Source organism: Mytilus edulis, chromosome 9 (assembly GCF_963676685.1).
Source record: "Mytilus edulis chromosome 9, xbMytEdul2.2, whole genome shotgun sequence".
Classification (NCBI taxonomy): Eukaryota; Metazoa; Mollusca; class Bivalvia; order Mytilida; family Mytilidae; genus Mytilus; species Mytilus edulis.
In genome coordinates this window covers 57,328,513-57,347,191 of record NC_092352.1, presented here as the reverse complement: position 1 = coordinate 57,347,191, position 18,679 = coordinate 57,328,513, and the positions used below count along the sequence as shown (strand labels likewise).

Below are 18,679 nucleotides of genomic sequence, written 5' to 3'. Positions count from 1 at the left end.
CCGGCAAAAAGCATATTGCACGGTTATTTTTAGAATATCTAAAAACCGATATACTTTGTGACGTCATGTAATGAATTTCAGGATATTGTTAACGTTTTGAAACAAATGATATCTGTGATCGATTATTTGACGAAAAAAAATCTTTAAATACATAAGATGTCCAAAAAAAAAAGTAAATGAAATAACAACTAATATGTTGTTATTGTCAAGGAGACAATGTAATATCTATAAAGTTCCAACAAACCTAAATGACGATTTTGATACATATATATGGTCGGAAATTAATAATATAACAAATATAGCCTTTGTATGAGGTCAATACAGGATATATCGACCCAAAGAAGTATATCGACCTCGGACTTCGTCCTCAGTCAATATACTTCTTTCGGGTCAATATATCCTTGTATCGACCTCATTCAAAGGCTATATTTGTATAGTATCGACCTCATTCAAAGGCTATATTTGTATAGTATCGACCTCATTCAAAGGCTATATTTGTATAATATTTATCACAGTATAAACGCGAAAATAATTGTCCTGTCCCCGTCCGAGTATATGAAAATTATGTATATATGTCTTTTTGATATGGTTTTTTTTTGGAAATTTAAAGGGGCAAGGCTTTAACAAATGCATTTGTTAATTGGAACAAAATTCAGCGTAAGTTTTTAAATACGATAAACATATAAGCAGACCGAACTTATCAATAGATCTTGTATAAGCATACAAAAGCAAAGTTTTGGTGAATGTAAACAATTAGATAGATATTGTCAATGATACTTATCAAACTGCATGTTAAAAGGTTTTTATGTGTGAAAAACTGTAAAAAAAAAATTTAAAATTTAAAATACCCTCGTTAACAATTTATTTTTAAAACAAATGAGCATTCGTCACCCACAGATGAATATCACAATCATATCCAAATATCAGAAAATCCGTCCGTAAAATAGAATGCTAAGAACGTCTTTTGGCACTGACATCAAAGCTTCATTTAAATAATCATTTCGATAGTGTCTACATGAAATTACCTTTCGCCAACATGCGCTAAGATGATGGAATAATATGGCACTTGTATGCAACAATTCATACAGTATAGCAAGTAATCAATTGCTGATTGTTAATCCATTTTAGGGCTCTAAGAAAAAGAAAAAAAAACCACTCTAAATTTAAAATACCCTCTTTAACAATTTATTTAAACAATTTATTTATAAGAAATGATTCATGAACTACTGATATAGAATCAATGGAAAGCATTCTTTACCCACAGATGACTATCACAATCATATCCGAATATCACACAATCCGTCCGTAAAATAGCATGTAACCGCCTTAGAACGTCTTTTGGCACTGACATAAATGCATCCTGTAAATAATCATTTCGATATTGTCTAGATTTTACCTTGTCATTCGATTCTTTAACAGCTTGTTGTAAAGCTTTTATATATTTTTCCTTCGTTAAACTTACACTTTCACTTTCTTGAAATGGAAACTCTGCATATTTACTTATTAAGCCTCTTGATTTAAACTTTGTCCACATTCGCTTTTGGTTTTCATAAATACTTAAACAGTTTTTAGTTCTGGCAAAAGAGCCAAATAATATTTTTGTTTGGTCGATGAAAGAATCATCACGAGTATCTTCGGTAAATTGTTGTGCAAGAGTATCATGCAGATCTGTCATATTTAATATCTTCAGCACGCTCAATGTGTCTTTTGACATGGATTCCATTTTGGCAATGATATCGTATTTAATTTCACACGGACGACAATGGTCATACATTGGCAGAAAATGTCCGTCTCGTCTTTTATTATAAGTTTCCGAATGAATGAAATATTTAATGAATTCTGTAAACGTCAAATCATGTCCACATTTTTTACTAATATTTGAAGGTTTATCTCGAAAGTTTTCCACACCAAATTTTCCTATGCTCTCCCAGAACATAAGATTCGCTGAGAAAAGTTTATCCATGTATCCCGAATACAGACGTGCGTATGGATCCCTAACAATTATAAACTTTTTCGATGAACCTAGAGCTGAATGAATGTCATCAAATGATAATGATTTGAAAGTTTCTTGATGCCCTCCCAGGGCTGCACCTGGAGGAATATCAAATGGACTCTTTTTCTTCGATGAACCAGAAATAATCTGTAAATACACGAAATTATTAATAAATGATCAGGTCGAATACATGTGTATGTGCATGTACTCTATGTGAATCGTATTGTTTTCATATGTTATCCCGTTACCTTTCCTTTGACCCTTACTGTTGGAATAAGTTCTCGCCTAGGGACCCTCGGTTTTTGGTGGGTTTCGTGTTGCTTAGTCTTTAGTTTTCTATTTTGTGTCTTGTGTACTATTTGTCTGTTTGTCTTTTAATTTTTAAGCCATGGCGTTTTCATTTTATTTTCGATCTATGAGATTGTCCTTTTGGTATCTTTCGCCCCTCTTTTGTACATACACATGTACAATGTATATAAACACAAACAAGTTAATCTGTATTATAAAGTACGTTGTAGTCATCATTCTAGCACAAATGTGTTCGTCCATATAAGGCTAAATGTATACAAGACGGACTTTTTATAACCAGTCAATGGTCCTAAATTTGAACAACAGGGAAAGCACTCCAAGCTTGCTTTCAGCGATCATTTTAATATACAGCGTTACACTATGGTTGTTTAGTTTTGTAGTCTTTTGCTATATCGATATCATAATAGTTTCAAGTGTTTTTCCTGCTATATCGATATCATAATAGTTTCAAGTGTTTTTCCTGCTATATCGATATCATAATAGTTTCAAGTGTTTTTCCTGCTATATCGATATCATAATAGTTTCAAGTGTTTTTCCTGCTATATCGATATCATAATAGTTTCAAGTGTTTTTCCTGTACAATTTTTTTCCTCTTCTTTTTTATGAGTTAATCCACTGATAATGGATTATAAATGGAAATAGTTGAAATGTTTAAAAACTAATTTATCTTCACCTAATGCTTATATGTATTTACTTGTGACACGTCGAGAACCTTACCAAGGGTTGCATTGTCTTTTGTTAAATCTAAATGTTGGGTTTTTTGTTGTTTTTTTTTGTTGATTTTTTTTTTTTACTTTCAATATATTGGGAGTACTCGGATATTCATGACTTTTTAAACTGGCTGCGATTTATAGTCTCCATTTTTATATTGTTGAAAACTTTCAAATGACGTGTCGTGTTACTTGTAGCTGGTTTGTTGTGTTTTTCCTTATATTAAATTTCTACTTGATGGTTTATTACCTGAAAAAGTCGTCTCCAGAACGTCGAACCTATTTTTTCCATTGCACAATATATAAATTTATGGTTTCTGTCTATAACAAAATGACTCCTAAGAGTGCCTTCGGTATTCTTAACTGTATAGCTTTCATTACTACTGCAGGCATTTATCATTGTATTACGTCTATCGTTGAATACTTTCAAGTTAGGATCTTCTATAATCTGAAAAATAGAATAAAAAAAGTTAGGTAACATGATATTCAATCTTTTGAAAGATTTCTTTTCAATTATGGTTCAACGTTCTATATCAAGGACATGCTAAATTATTATGAAACTTTTTGCGGATGGTCGAAATCAGATAAAGAACATAAAAGGTTTCCCATATCATCGGGCATAAATAGTTCCGTATTGAATAGACAGATAATTTAATTTACAAACTAGTTCAAATGTGGTACATCATGATTGTAAATTTTGCTTTATATTAAATTATATGTTATTATCCATAAGTAAGGTCGTAATTCCGTCTGGTTATATTAGATTTTTATAAACAGTTAGAGACAATCGGCACTCCTCGATAGACTTCGTTACCTTACATCTATAATTTTAGATTGTTGAATCTCCCGAAGTGTGTCGAATGCGACAATTAAGACTGATTTTTTTTTTATGTATTTGAGACCAAATGTAAAGCACCTGGGTCATTTCCAAAAAATGTCGAATTTTGAAATTAAAATTTTTATTAAAAGTTACTTATTCAAACAACCCTCTACATAAGCAAATCAAAACAAACAGTTACTGTACTTTAAGAACAACATATTAAAAGATGCAATCTTAATGATGTCATACAAAATATCTTGAAACATTTTTTGATCGGTGGTACAATATTTTGTCTATCCTGTTACCATTTTCAAAAGAAATTTTGGGTTATTAAGAAAAGGTTTAGATAAAATGTTAAGCTTGTTTTACGTTACCAATTAGATAGTTTTCAAGAGAATAAACTTCTATATATATTCATTCTGTAAAATAAAAGATTATTTGCCAATTTTCTACGTTGTACTGAAAAATGGCTCTAAAAATTGGTTTTCAAAGGTTGTAAAAATTACCACCAGTAATGCAAGTCTAAGATAACAATTTATATTGTTCGGCCTTTTTTCACCCTTTCAAATAAACCCAACATCAAGTAAATCCCTGATAAGTTAATTTACTTTTCCGTTTATGGTAACAGGAACGTACGTTTCTGATATATCACTATATAAAAGTCTATCCTGTTACCTTTTTGTCTATCCTGTTACCGATATCAGTATTGCACCTGCAAATGCTTAATTGGGAAGATTAAGACGTTATAACCTTAAGATGAGTTCAAACAATGAAATATTTCATTCGTTTCCCACCTACATGTTAAGATAAAAAATTTAACGACGTTTTTGTCTATAATTGTCTATCCTGTTACCGTAACCATAGCAACCATAGTAACAGGATAGACATAACAGGATAGACAAATTTTTTCGTTTTTGATTGCTGTTGTGAAATAACTACTCCCTTTGGTGAAGTGATTATGGTTTTCTATTGTGAATTTGGTTTCCAACACGTTATTGCACTTTTTACAACCATACTGTTAGTGTAATAATCAAAATGGTTGATAACAGCATAGACATGAAAAAAAGTACGCTCTATTTTTTTCACTAAATGTCTTGAAATTTCTTTTCTATACACTGTCGTTCAAGAAACGAGGTGTTTTAAATGTAAAGATTACTTTGGATTTTTGAAATCAACACTGACTGATTCAATATTTATAGGGAGAATAATTTAACGACTGATTTAAGTAGCGGTAACAGGATAGACATGAACCTCCTGTACGCTGATTGAATTTAGTTTGTAGATAATCTGTTACATACAATGATAAAGAAGCTACGATTTTTCGTTAGAATCATAATTAACGTTCTTAAAAAGTCCCTTTTGCAGATATCAAGGCGATCAGAAAATCGGAAAAAAAATCATTTGAAATGTGTTTTTCTGATAATGTACGCACACAAATACTCCCAAAATCGGACTTAAATGCAGTTTAATCTTATCAAAATAGATGTAAGGTGTGTTTATTATTAATGTTCTGAATCACAAATCCGACAAGCTTTCATTTAAACCCTTACAACTGAAATTTCCATTAGAAATAAAAAAAAAATTAGCATGGGTGTACTGAAAATTCGACATTTTTGAAAATGACCCACCTAATAAATTCGATGGTAGTTTATAACGATACATTCAAAAGTATGTATGATAACCACTTAACCAGTTGGCTGATGAGAATTAACTTCCATGTACACCGAGGTCATTGTCAAACCTGTTCCAAAAAGTATCAACTGCTCAGTACAATCGGCAATCCTCGGGGGACTCCGCTAATCTCCCTCTAGGTGAAGGTACTGAATCGGCCGAGTTGTGACGAATGCTGCTCAGTACAATCGGCAATCCTCGGGGGACTCCGCTACTCTCCCTTTAGGTGAAGGTACTGAATCGGCCGAGTTGTGACGAATGCTGCTCAGTACAATCGGCAATCCTCGGGGGACTCCGCTACTCTCCCTCTAGGTGAAGGTACTGAATCGGCCGAGTTGTGACGAATGCTGCTCAGTACAATCGGCAATCCTCGGGGGACTCCGCTACTCTCCCTCTAGGTGAAGGTACTGAATCGGCCGAGTTGTGACGAATGCTGCTCAGTACAATCGGCAATCCTCGGGGGACTCCGCTACTCTCCCTCTAGATGAAGGTACTGAATCGGCCGAGTTGTGACGAATGCTGCTCAGTACAATCGGCAATCCTTGGGGGACTCCGCTACTCTCCCTCTAGATGAAGGTACTAAATCGGCCGAGTTGTGACGAATGCTGCTCAGTACAATCGGCAATCCTCGGGGGACTCCGCTACTCTCCCTCTAGGTGAAGGTACTGAATCGGCCGAGTTGTGACGAATGCTGCTCAGTACAATCGGCAATCCTCGGGGGACTCCGCTACTCTCCCTCTAGGTGAAGGTACTGAATCGGCCGAGTTGTGACGAATGCTGCTCAGTACAATCAGCAATCCTCGGGGGACTTCGCTACTCTCCCTCTAGGTGAAGGTACTGAATCGTCCGAGTTGTGACGAATGCTGCTCAGTACAATCGGCAATCCTCGGGAGACTCCGCTACTCTCCCTCTAGGTGAAGGTACTGAATCGGCCGAGTTGTGACGAATGCTGCTCAGTACAATCGGCAATCCTCGGGAGACTCCGCTACTCTACCTCTAGGTGAAGGTACTGAATCGGCCGAGTTGTGACGAATGCTGCTCAGTACAATCGGCAATCCTCGGGAGACTCCGCTACTCTCCCTCTAGGTGAAGGTACTGAATCGGCCGAGTTGTGACGAATGCTGCTTAGTACATTTGGTCCTCTCATGATTTTAATGACACACATCTTAATTACGAATTTTCAGTTTGTTTATTGTGTTTTTGTTATGAAACTAAGTAAACATAGATTTTCATTCTGATTACTTGCGCAAGAGTCGATTCGATAGATTAATAAACTCTGCTTTACGTTCAATATAAGCCGAATGTCTTTGATTGTCCATAAAACATGTTTGTCCATTGAGAAATAATGGGTCGATGTGAAGCTTTAGGTCTTTGTGTTAACTAATGAGTTTTCAATAATAGCGAAAAGTAAGATCATGTTATACAATTTGAGTGCTGATCCTTCATCCAAAACCATAAACACAGCATTTCTGATTGATTGATTGTCTGTTTAAATTATCACAAGTTTTGTTTTTACATGTAAACATATATGTCTATAGACATTCGGATTTATATACTGTGTAGTGGTTCTTGATTCTAAAAAAGACCTTGTGACATGTCAGTTAATGATCATGCATCTGTTACTGAACTAGCATAATAAGCCGCAAATGTGTTTTCGTTGAAGCGCGTTCATCTCGAGTGCGTAAGGTCTTTGGTTCAATCACCGGTCGGATCAGACCGAAGACTTGTGAAAATTGATATGTGTTGCGTCAAGTTAAGCATACGAAATAACTGAACGACTTAAAGTCAAAATAAAGTGTCCGGGAACTATGATGACATGTCTAACTGTGAATTTTTTTTCTCGTGCAATAAGCACATTAGAAATCCAGCTCTGCATTTTGGACAAGTTCATACATTTGTAGCATGGCTTAAAGTCTTTCGCATGTTGATGTGCTGAATCGCAGGTACTCTTTGCCGCTGGACAATGCACCAGGTCTCGCTCATTTTTGAAATTCTATCAGTTTTTGTGCTTTATTTTTAACTCGGTATAAATTAAAGGTTACATGTAGTATTTTATCGATGTTAAAATCCATTTTTACGATTTCAGGATCTTTTTAATGGGTTTGAATATCGGTAAATTCCTGTTACCTATAATAACTCATACTATATTGTACAATACATATTATTGTTATGTCTCGACATTGATTTTGAAATTAATTATAATGTCAATTTACGGAAGTTTCTTATAACAAATTAATGCAGTGTCAAAAGTTCAAAATCCTGTTATTATGTTCTAGTACAGATCAATCACTTTAATGATCAAATTAAGTGGGGGATAATCACGTAATATTGTTAAGGAGTAATTGTGAAAATTGTTAAAACTAATTTAATACCGCCACATATTTACGAACTACGTCATTGATTTTTGCTGTCTCTACATGTTAAATGTATTTTTACTCCGAAGAACTTTGGTTTACATGTCATATATTGGTCGCTTTTTATTTATTCAAAACCAGTTTTCTTCTTAAATGAATATTACTATATACAGACGATATGATTGTTTGGCCAACGGTTGCCACGATATCGTATGTGTGACAACGTTGTTGCTACTGGAATGTTTGATACGATACAGTGCAACTGAGGTTCTGTTGCTGAAACTGGCGAAGATGCCGAACGAATGACATTGACCGAAGACTGGTCCCCTGTCTATTGAACATACATCCACTGGGGGAACTAACTCACAGACTGGTAGAGCGAATAGAAACGAAGACTTTCAGTACGGATTTTATTTTCACTTTAATTAACGGATGGTGTCAGTTCAAAAGGCTGACTCCGACTGAAGACTTAACTTCAGCCGACACATTATAAAGATAGACAATGTTTACAGGTTGCCAAAGAATTAAGATTTAATTTACATAATAATAAAGTGAAAGTGTTAAAGTAACAATAGACCGTAATTGAAAAACGGATTAATGTCATTGTTATCATACAAAGTAACAATTGTTATTTTGTATTGACTTGCCGTGTTTGCCTGAGGGTTTTAGAAGTAAAAAACATAAATCATTAAAACTTACTAGGGCCAATATCACCGGGGATAAAAAAAATCTTCAGATATTTTATTGCAAATACAACGCAATAGAAAAGGTTATAAATTAAAATGTTACTACCAAAGAGTGTAATTTTACATGTAACTAAGTACAGCAATACTAACCTTCAAGTTTTTAAGATCATATATAATAACCAAAAAAAACGACGAAACAGTAAAGAGGGTCTGAATGGGGCAAAATAGTTAATAGTTGTCAAAAAGAAGGAAAAAAATAGCAAAAATACATAAAATAAAGAATATTTGAGTGACTTGTAGTTGTTAATTTCTGTGTCATCTGGTTTCTTGTAATGAGTTGTCTCATCATTAACAATCATACCACATCTTCTTTTTTTTTATTTACGTGTTACTTTTCAAGATGGAAAAAACTGCTTTAAACTGTTCTAAAATAAGAAGTTCCAGTAACTGATCCCCATCCATACCACCACACCGGCGACTGAAAGAGAGACTTTAACATAGTTCAAATGATTTATCAATACTCTGCAACTATAAATCTTTTTTTTTACTTTAAATGATAAATCAATATAAAGATAAATTTTACCTTTTCATCTGTGTGTTGAATCAGCATGTCACCTAAAAGGAAAACAAAAGAAAGATATAATCCTTAAGTCGAAGATATATGTTTTGAATTCTTTACACACAAGTGTTTGAATGGTTGACAATTTCTAACAATAAACAAAATATCCCGTATGTCTGCTAACCTAAACATTCTGCTTGTGTGTTAGTATAACAATTGTTTTTTAAGTATATACACATCTTATACAGATATTAGAAGATGTGGTATGAGTCCCAATGAGGCAACTCTCCGTCTAAGTCAAAATTTGTAAAAGTAAACCATTAAACGTCAAAGTACAGTCTTCAAAACGAAGCATTGGCTCACATCAAACAGCAAGCTATAAAGGGCCCCAAAAATGACTAGACTAAGTGTAAAACCATTTAAACGGGAAAACCATGGTATAATCTATATGCGTGTTCATTTAAGATCATTTCAGAGAGAGAAATTTATCTCTAACATCTAGAAATAATTGTTACTGGGGGTTAAGCAACCAACAATAAATCAATCAGTGGAAGAATTGGCATTCATTAGGTATAGGAAGATGTGGTGTGAGTGCCAATGAGACAACTCTCCATCCAAATAACAATTTATAAAAGTAAACCATTAAAGGTCAATGTACAATTCAGTCTATATTTGATAAATAAGTCGATTTATACTAATATGTACATTGTAAGGTACATTCAATAGATCATGCAACATCCCAACAACTCAAATCAATCATTATGCTAGATAAATGGTCAACATATAATTCAAAATAGTATTTTTAGCTAAAAATCGCAAAAATTGAACATGCTAGTTATGAACAAGTCGGTCGGACCATTTACTTAAATGGTTTCATTTATAGAGTCAAATTCAAAAAGTTCTACACAGTTATGCTAAAAATTTGTTTAACATGTTTTTCATATCCTTAAAATTAAAATAGATATTCAGTCCTACACATTTCTGGTAAACAAGCCAATAAAACTGACATGTTATGGCTTCTAGAGTTTTGGACAGGAAAACACCTGTGACCAAAATGAGTTTGCACCTGATAAAGCACTTCGGAAACACAAAAATTTCAAAATACATTTGTACTTATTTTATTTCATAGCATGCAAAATTTGATTTGAAATTCACAAATTTTCATTTAAAAATCAAATCTCGAATGATGCCAAAGTTGACTATTGGGACTGAAGTTTGTGCAATCTATGATCATACGGTATTCTATAATTTGGCTTAGTTCAAGAAAATAAAAATCCTTGCATTATATATAAGAGTTAAGGAAACTTTGACAATTACCCTGCTACGAAATAAATACAAGGGAAGTCGGCCTTACAATGGAACACAGATATTACATTTTCACAGATTTGTACATAATGAATATATTTTCAGGTTGTTTTTTGTTTTGTTTTACGGTTTTGTAACACTCACTATCCCCGGTTATGGGACAGTTTAGCTCTCCTTAATCTAATACATTTAACCTTGCCATATTCCTAAAGTGTCTGTCCAAAATCGGGACCCTGCAATTCAGTGGTTGTCGTCGGTTGCTTACTGTCATATTTTTTCGTACATTGTTTAACTAGTTATCAAAGGTACCAGGATTATAATTTAAGTTTAAGTTTAAGGTGGTACCCAACACTTTTGCTAAAATTAATTTGGCTCATTTAATTTTCATAAAATTTTGAGAAAGTATTTACTTTGACCCTTTAAACCAACCGTTTTGTCAGAAAAATTACACTGGTTATATAGTAGTTTGACAAACACCAATTTTGATCATTGAGAAGCTTAATGTTCCCTTAACAACACAACGTAATTAAAACGTTTAGCTGATTTTACAGAGTTATAGCCCTGTAGTGTTAGGTACCACCTTAAGCACAAACCAGACTATGGATTGTTTCACTTTTTTTCATGTCAGGGACTTAAGAGTACTTCTCGAAACGGTATTGGATTTGCTCATTTTTTAAGGTCATTCAGTGAACAATACATGTAGTTGTTAATATGTTCATTCTTTGTAATCTCTAACGGAAATATTTTTTATTGGCAACCATAAGTAAGTGATTGAATGTTGATTTCTTAACGTCCCTAAATGTTTATGAACATTAGAGGAAATGCATTTGATAAAGATTTTATATTGTGCTTCTGAAGCTCTTTTATTAAGTGCAAATACATTTATTTTTTTTATCATTTGTCGCCAGTTTATCTTAGACTTGTGAGTTTGAATGTCGATGTCCCTTTGGTATATTTCGCCTCCATCATGCATCGATTACAAACGAAAGTCTATACTATAAGTAATGTTCCAAACTTGTTTGTGGAAAATCATACCCTTAAATTTCCTGATAGCGTTGCTATTACGCAAATAAAACAGTTTTATTTTGTGCGATTACAAATGTAAGAGGGGTGTGGTATGAGTTAATCAAAAACCGTTACAACAATTTAACTGAGTGTGTCTTTATTCAATTTGTCAATGGAGTTTCACAACAACACCCTCATCATTATCCGGGTCATTAAATTCCGATCGTATTCGGTTGAATACGTACGGTCTCTCGATTTAAATTTAGCCAAATCAGTACATAGACACACATTGTAAAATAATACTAAGGTTTAAATTTTAATATTCTACTTTTAAAATAAGATCCATATCGATTCAGGTATTTAAGTCTTATTTGCGAATTGTGATGAGTGTTTTACACACTCAAATTGTTTACATTCGTCCAACAAAGGTCGAAGTGTTTCTCCTATCTTCAATTTATTATTGGTTGGATTATCATAAAGTGAAAATTAATAAATAATTGAATCAAGAGAAGACGTATGCCATCTTGTAATAAGACTGAAACCACAAAAATGTTAACACACCTTTACCCTCAGTCTGATTCATGATACAGGTCCGAGTACACAGTTATCGTCCTTTGATTTTCGATGTCCACGAATAATAGTCCTTAGTGTGGACAGTGTGTTACTTGCCAATTTTTGTTATACCCCTTCCAAATTTATTTCTCCATGTTTTATGCCTCATATAGCAAGTTGGGGGTGAAATGACACTGTAAAAAAAATTGGGTCATAAATATTAATGTAAAGTAGTGATTAGGTCCTGGACCAGCTGAAAAAAGGTAAAAAATTAGCACTTCGGAAGCTGTCAAAAGATTTCAAGACCCCCTTAACATAAAATTGTCCATATTTTGAGTTAGAGCTGATGAAGTTTTCTATAATTTTGATATAATTTGTCCCAAAAGTAGTACAACACACTGTAAAAATATTATTGAGAAAGCGCAGTTGGGATTTTTAAAATTTTCATTTATTGTCTAAAAGAAATGCACTACGAAATAACTGTGTACTCGGACCTAAGGATACAGGCAGATTTCAGTGGAGAAATCTGATATGTCTAAACCACCACAAACAGCCATGATCACTATAAACAGCAGTGAGACCATAAAGTGTAAATACATGTACACATGAACTTGTTCGGTGTGAGCTAAGGCTTCGTGTTGAATGCCCTTCTTTGATTTATAATAGTTTACAAATAGTGACTTGGATGAAGAGTTGTCTCATTGACACTTATACCACATCGTTTTATATCTACATAAAACGTATGGGAGTACAATGTAACAAAATGAAAAATGATTTCAACAATTAATTTACTCATCACAACATTGTAGCTCAATTACACATTTCACCTTCTTTCAAAATTAAAAAAATATTATTTATAAATTTCTTTTTTACAAACCTGTTTCTGAACCAGAGTTATTCTGTGTTACCATGTTTCCATGTAGAGATACTGATATTAAAATTATGGTCGTCATAAGTAACACGAAGAAAACATATCGTTTTATCATATATAGTCGCATCTTTATAAGTATTTCTACACTTCCAAAGTTCCATCAGGAAAGGGTGTTATCGATTTAAATCATTGGATTCGTCAGATATATCCTGAAAGAAAAAAAATCCATGAATCCATTGATCAGTCGGGAAACTACGCCCTAGTTTAAATCACAGCTTCGTTTAAAAAATGTATCGGTTCGTTGCCTTAGTAAACAAAGTACACGTATAGAAATTATTTTTGATGTATTTACTTACGGGTAGCGAAGCAAATCGACCAAAAAAGAAGTATTTCTATGTAGTAGTATGTATACTTTTTAATCCAGTCAAATAAATACACGTATTTTAATTCTGTAATCTATTTCAAACAGTTTATTCGCTATACCATTAAACTGTCTTATCAATTTTTGAATAGATTCTATCTTAAATCGTTAAATATTAGTACTTATTAACTGGCATTTAAGTTTGAAATATCAATATTTGCTTTGAATTTGATTGTATTAAAACTATTTTAGAAATAAGAACTTTAATAGTAATAAGACAACAGTATATTTTTACATAATTAACTCTAAAAATATCAAATTCAAACTGAATACCATAAAACAAAATCGATCTAATTATTTATTTATTTCCTATTGTTTGTCATGTTTGTATGGTAAATGTTTTATGATCTACGCATGTCCATGTGCATGCGAAACGTTAAAGAAACGGGTCAGTCGTTGTCTTTTAGAATTAGCATTCACACACTCGAAAAGTAGCTGAAAATAAAAAGATATGTATTTATAGTTTCAGTGGCGGATCCAGACATGTTCATAAAGAGGGGCCCACATGACTCCAATAATAGGGGCCCCACTCCAGTTATTCACAAAACAATCATCAGTTTTCTTCCCCACAAACGACCACCTTGGTACCCCTCTAAATTTATCTTTAAAGATATTTTTTGTTAAAATCATTCAAACTTTTTAGATTCATGTCATTTAGAGATTGCCAAATTGCAGATACATTTTGTACTTGTCTAAAGAAAATAAACAGCTGCACAACGAGCACATGATACGCCCTTCGTCTTCTGTGTGAAGTTTTATGCAATAATCATAAATAGTTTCTGCGATACGATGTGACATGTTAAAACCTCCTTTTTTGTTTACAAAAAACTCAATAACTCTAAAACAAAATTTTGAATCATCACCAAAAATTTACAGATCTTTAAATTAATATAACTAAGAAGTGTGTAAAGTTTTAAGCAATAATCATAAATCGTTTTTTTATATACGGCGCGACATGTGACCCCCCTCTTTTTTTTTTTACAAAAAACTCAATAACTCTCAAATAAAATTTTGAATAATCACCAAAAAGTACAAACGTCTTAAGATTATTACATCTAAGAAGTGTGTAAAGATTTTAGCAATAATCATAAAATCGTTTTGAGATACAGCGCGACATGTGAAAAAAACACACCCCTGTTTTAGTTATAAAGTCTCGCAACTCAAAAACTTTAAATCTTATTTCCCCCAAAAACTATACAGATCGTTTGAACATCAAAAGAAACAACTATGTCAAGTTTCATGAAATTCGAATAAGCGGTTCTTAAGTTACGGTGCGACATGTGGACGCCGGACAGACAGACAGACATACAAACGGACAGACAGACGGACGGACGCCGGACATTTGTACACCATAATACGTCCCGTGAAAATTTTGACAGGCGTATAAAAATCATGTTGCTGAACTTTAAGGTGTCTTTTTCGTGTCGTGGGTTTACTGCCTGATTGGTTGTTATCCTCACTTTTTCTTTTAGCCAATATTAGTAGAAATGTCAATTGTTTTTCATATCAGCGTAACATCTTATAGAAGTGATAAGAGAAATGTAAGTTAGTCTGAGATATTCATCATTATCTTCCTTGTTCACATTATCTTATAACACAAAATATGAAAATACGGAATAAAATATTTTCCCGAACGGATGTTAATGTATTTTATTATACACAGCCTCAAGGTAAAATGTATGTCGTTTCTACGACTTAATAAAAAAAAAAAAAAAGAGGACCCATTTATTCATGGGTTTAACATACATGTAGAGAAATAAAACAATGAATTGTTCAAATATTAATTATTTTATGTCAAATTTTATTTGTATACATTTATAATGTAGTAGAACAACTTAAAATATTAATAAAGTAATAAAATATTCATAAAAACATAAATTGAAGGGATATGAATTTTCAGTCAAATACAAACATTTTACTCAGTGACAAAATACTTATTTTACATATTAAATTTAAATACAATTCAGGTTTATAAGATTTTTTATTCAACATTAAAATATTTAAAATGTACCTTTTACATTTAAATCACAAGACCGACAATTTATATGGAGCGAATAACAAACACTGTGTTGACCATTAAACCCCAACCAATGTAGAGGGAATGGTCAAACTCAACTAACTTCATCCATATCAATAATATTAAATTATTAAACTTGTTTGATATAATATTATATACTTTTACTTACAATAACAGATTCTGTTTCACAACCGATAGCTTACAATGTATATTCCATTGTTCGGCATGTCATACCTGTTTTTTTAAATAATGAAAGAAAATCTATATTACTTACTTCAAAGCGATATTTCATTACTATCTTAATAATTATGCTTCCACACGCTACCCTAACATGGTCAATATATAGTTTGTTAAAAAATAGTGTATCTACCTTGATATTGATTTATATACAAACAACGGTGTCTAGTAAACATTTCTATAACTCATGGTGTTTAATTGTATCTGTTAAAAATGTTTTTGTCTCCATTGAACTATCATCTAAGTTTTGACACGCAGTCAGTGTGACATTCGGATGATTCCCCTCGATCAATAATTTCGTACATGTATACATTTAAATAAAACAACATACATTTATTTATTTCCCTTCATTTCTTGGAAAGACATTAATTATAGTTTTGAGAATAAGACAGAATTAAATGAAGCTGTTAAAATGTATTTTTCTAAGTTAAACACTTGTATTTATCAAATTATAAACAGTACAATTTAATAATTATTGTCACTGTATGTGTCAGTTTCAATATTAGGAAAAGAATTAATTTATTAAAATACAATCGCTAATTGGGATTATGATGAATTGTTGTTTACGTTGTTATGGTGACATATTTACCTGGTTTGTAACCGGTTTGTGATCGATCGATGGTCGAATCCTTTCTGCAATCTTGATTTCTTAAGATACAAAAACATACTGAACGCAGTTTATTTACAAATTGAACGATTCACTTATCAAATACAATGACATTATATTTAGTGCAGTGTATGTAAAAAAAAATTGCATAACATAACGTTATTCTGGTTATACTTAGAATTTTATATAAAATAACTTCAAGCGAGGATTTTGATAGCCATACAAATCACTGCAAATTGTTGATAACGCATATTAAGAAATGTCCTTTCGGAATTTCTTAGCTTTAATTTTGAAGGATCTTTTACGTGCCAAATGTATTACCGACGAATTGACGCAGACTCAGTAACATTACTAAAATGTTGACTAAAATTACCTTTTGATAACTGAATATGCTGAGCACATGGAAAAACCAATCTCACACACAAAAAGTGGAATTCAAAAATCGGTTGCGTGCACATCGACCCAGATGAGGACGAATCATTGTCTTGCAATACAATAATATATCAGCGATATCTATTTGCTTATATTCACAAAATTGAATCAAAGTGGCTGCATTTAGCGAATAATTAATATCAATTCTCCGCTTTTTTATTGCTGTTTGAATAAAAAAAAATGTCATTTGTGATAATCGTAGAAAATGTCCATTTAACATAATATTTAACGTTTATTGTTTTACAGAAGGGTATTATAATTATAGGAGTTGTCCTACATTTTGTCTTTCTAGAATAATCCGTATTAAAAAAATTGCAATTACTATCATGGAAGACGAACAAACATACATGTGAATTACGGTTATACTTTAGTCTGGATATTGCATGAATATTGGTGAAGTATTGTCCCAAGTTTTATTTTTAGATTGAGCTTGCAAGTTCATTATATAATATTCTATATATGGGCTTTTCAACTTAGAGACAAAACTATTTAATTTCATATTTCATACTTTATTATAATAAAAAGTACACTGTTTGACATACTTTGAGTGGTTTATGACATAATTGTTATCAGGAAATTTCGTTGACATTTCGATCAATATGAATATGGAAGTAGTTAATATTCAAACAATCTAGAATATCTTGAAAAGAATGTTTAGTTTATTTAAAGTTTCTGTACTTCAATAATACCTAAAACGCGCTCTAGGTAAACCTTATAGTCAAAATGTATACTACTCAAAGAAAATTTGCAACACTCCCATTCAGATAAATAGTGCCCGAACTGTGAGCGCATATATGATTGTAGACAATGCACAACATGATCTGAAATTTACGACATTGAGTAAATAAAAACACTTCAAGTTTTAAAATATGGTAAACATTTTGGGGGTGTAAAAAATCCCTCCAAATTATTCTTCGTTTCTTAACTAGGGAAACATAAGTTTCTGTACAAATTGATAATGCAATCATATGCACTTTGTCAGTTTTTTGCATTGTATGCATTTTTTTCTATCTATACCATGTGCCAAAACCTGCTATTTTCGTGACATTCAGCTATGACCTGGTCCATGGAAGTTTGCAAACAATGCAACTGTCTGAATTTTAACATAACTGAACTACTTATGATTTCACAATCAATTGAAGCTTTATTCTCATTATGACGGATTATCTTTATCCTTCATAAAAATGAAGTTAATACATTAAATATTGTCTTAAAATATGTGGATTTTCAGAAAACTTAAAACGTTATGTCATGACTAACATAATAACATAAGAAATCATGTCACATTTCGATTATTATACATTCAACAACCTTTTTGTGTGAATTTTGAATTGGCTCAATATTCTAAGTTTGAGCAGTAGTAGATACACAGTATTTTTATTTCGATCATATATAGACTGCATAAAGAAAGGTAACTCAAACTCAAACTACGTCTGGAACTTTCTGACGACTCACAAACACCCTTTATAAAAATGAAGGTTATAAATTAAATAGGCTCTCAATCTATGTGGATGTTTTGAAAACTTAAACATAGTGTAATGTTTGACTTTATATCATATGCAATCATGTCCCATTGAGACAATGAAACATTCAGCAACCTTTTTGTGCAAATTTAAAAATGGCACATTCTTTATTCATCATTCTAAGATCTACAAAAAGACTGCCCAAAGAAAAGTAACTCAAATCCAAACTGCGACTGGAACTTCACGAAGTTCATGCTAATAAAGTATTTACAATAAATAAACAGTGCCGCATTTGAATACATTCAATATGAAACAATACATCCATCTATGAACGAGTACAAGTTATAAGAGAATTAAGGTCAAATTTTGTACAAAGTCAAAATACAAATTATTATTTGTACAAAATGATAACTTGCACACAACATATATAATATATATATATATTATATATATATGATAAAAAGTAAAATAACAAAAATACTGAACTCTGGGGAAAATTTAAAACGGAAAGTTCGTAATCAATTGGCAAAATCAACAGATCAAACACGTCAAACGTATGGATAACATATTATATTCCCGACTTTGTACAGGGGTTTTCAAATGTAGAAGATGATTGAAGTAACTGGTTTTAAAGATTACTACCTTTCACTTGTGTAACAGTCGCAAA

At 32.2% G+C, this 18,679-nt stretch overlaps 1 protein-coding gene across 3 annotated transcripts; it reads right to left on the bottom strand.

The window, feature by feature from the left end:
* Positions 1-853: 853 nt before the first annotated feature.
* LOC139488620 (carbohydrate sulfotransferase 11-like) lies at positions 854-16,154 on the bottom strand. Of its 3 annotated transcripts, XM_071274351.1 has the most exons (6): positions 16,100-16,154; positions 15,443-15,507; positions 12,842-13,044; positions 9,127-9,158; positions 3,263-3,460; positions 854-2,140 (listed from the first exon to the last, which is right to left on the bottom strand). In XM_071274351.1, exons 3-6 carry the CDS (start codon positions 12,960-12,962, stop codon positions 1,238-1,240), a joined length of 1,254 nt encoding a protein of 417 aa, XP_071130452.1. In that variant the 5' UTR covers positions 12,963-13,044; positions 15,443-15,507; positions 16,100-16,154; the 3' UTR covers positions 854-1,237. The 3 variants fall into 3 exon arrangements, with proteins under 3 accessions (XP_071130452.1, XP_071130453.1, XP_071130451.1); XM_071274352.1 differs by lacking the exons at positions 15,443-15,507; positions 16,100-16,154 and adding an exon at positions 15,548-15,622; XM_071274350.1 differs by lacking the exons at positions 15,443-15,507; positions 16,100-16,154 and having other exon boundaries at positions 12,842-13,154.
* Between the last annotated feature and the right edge of the window lie 2,525 nt (positions 16,155-18,679).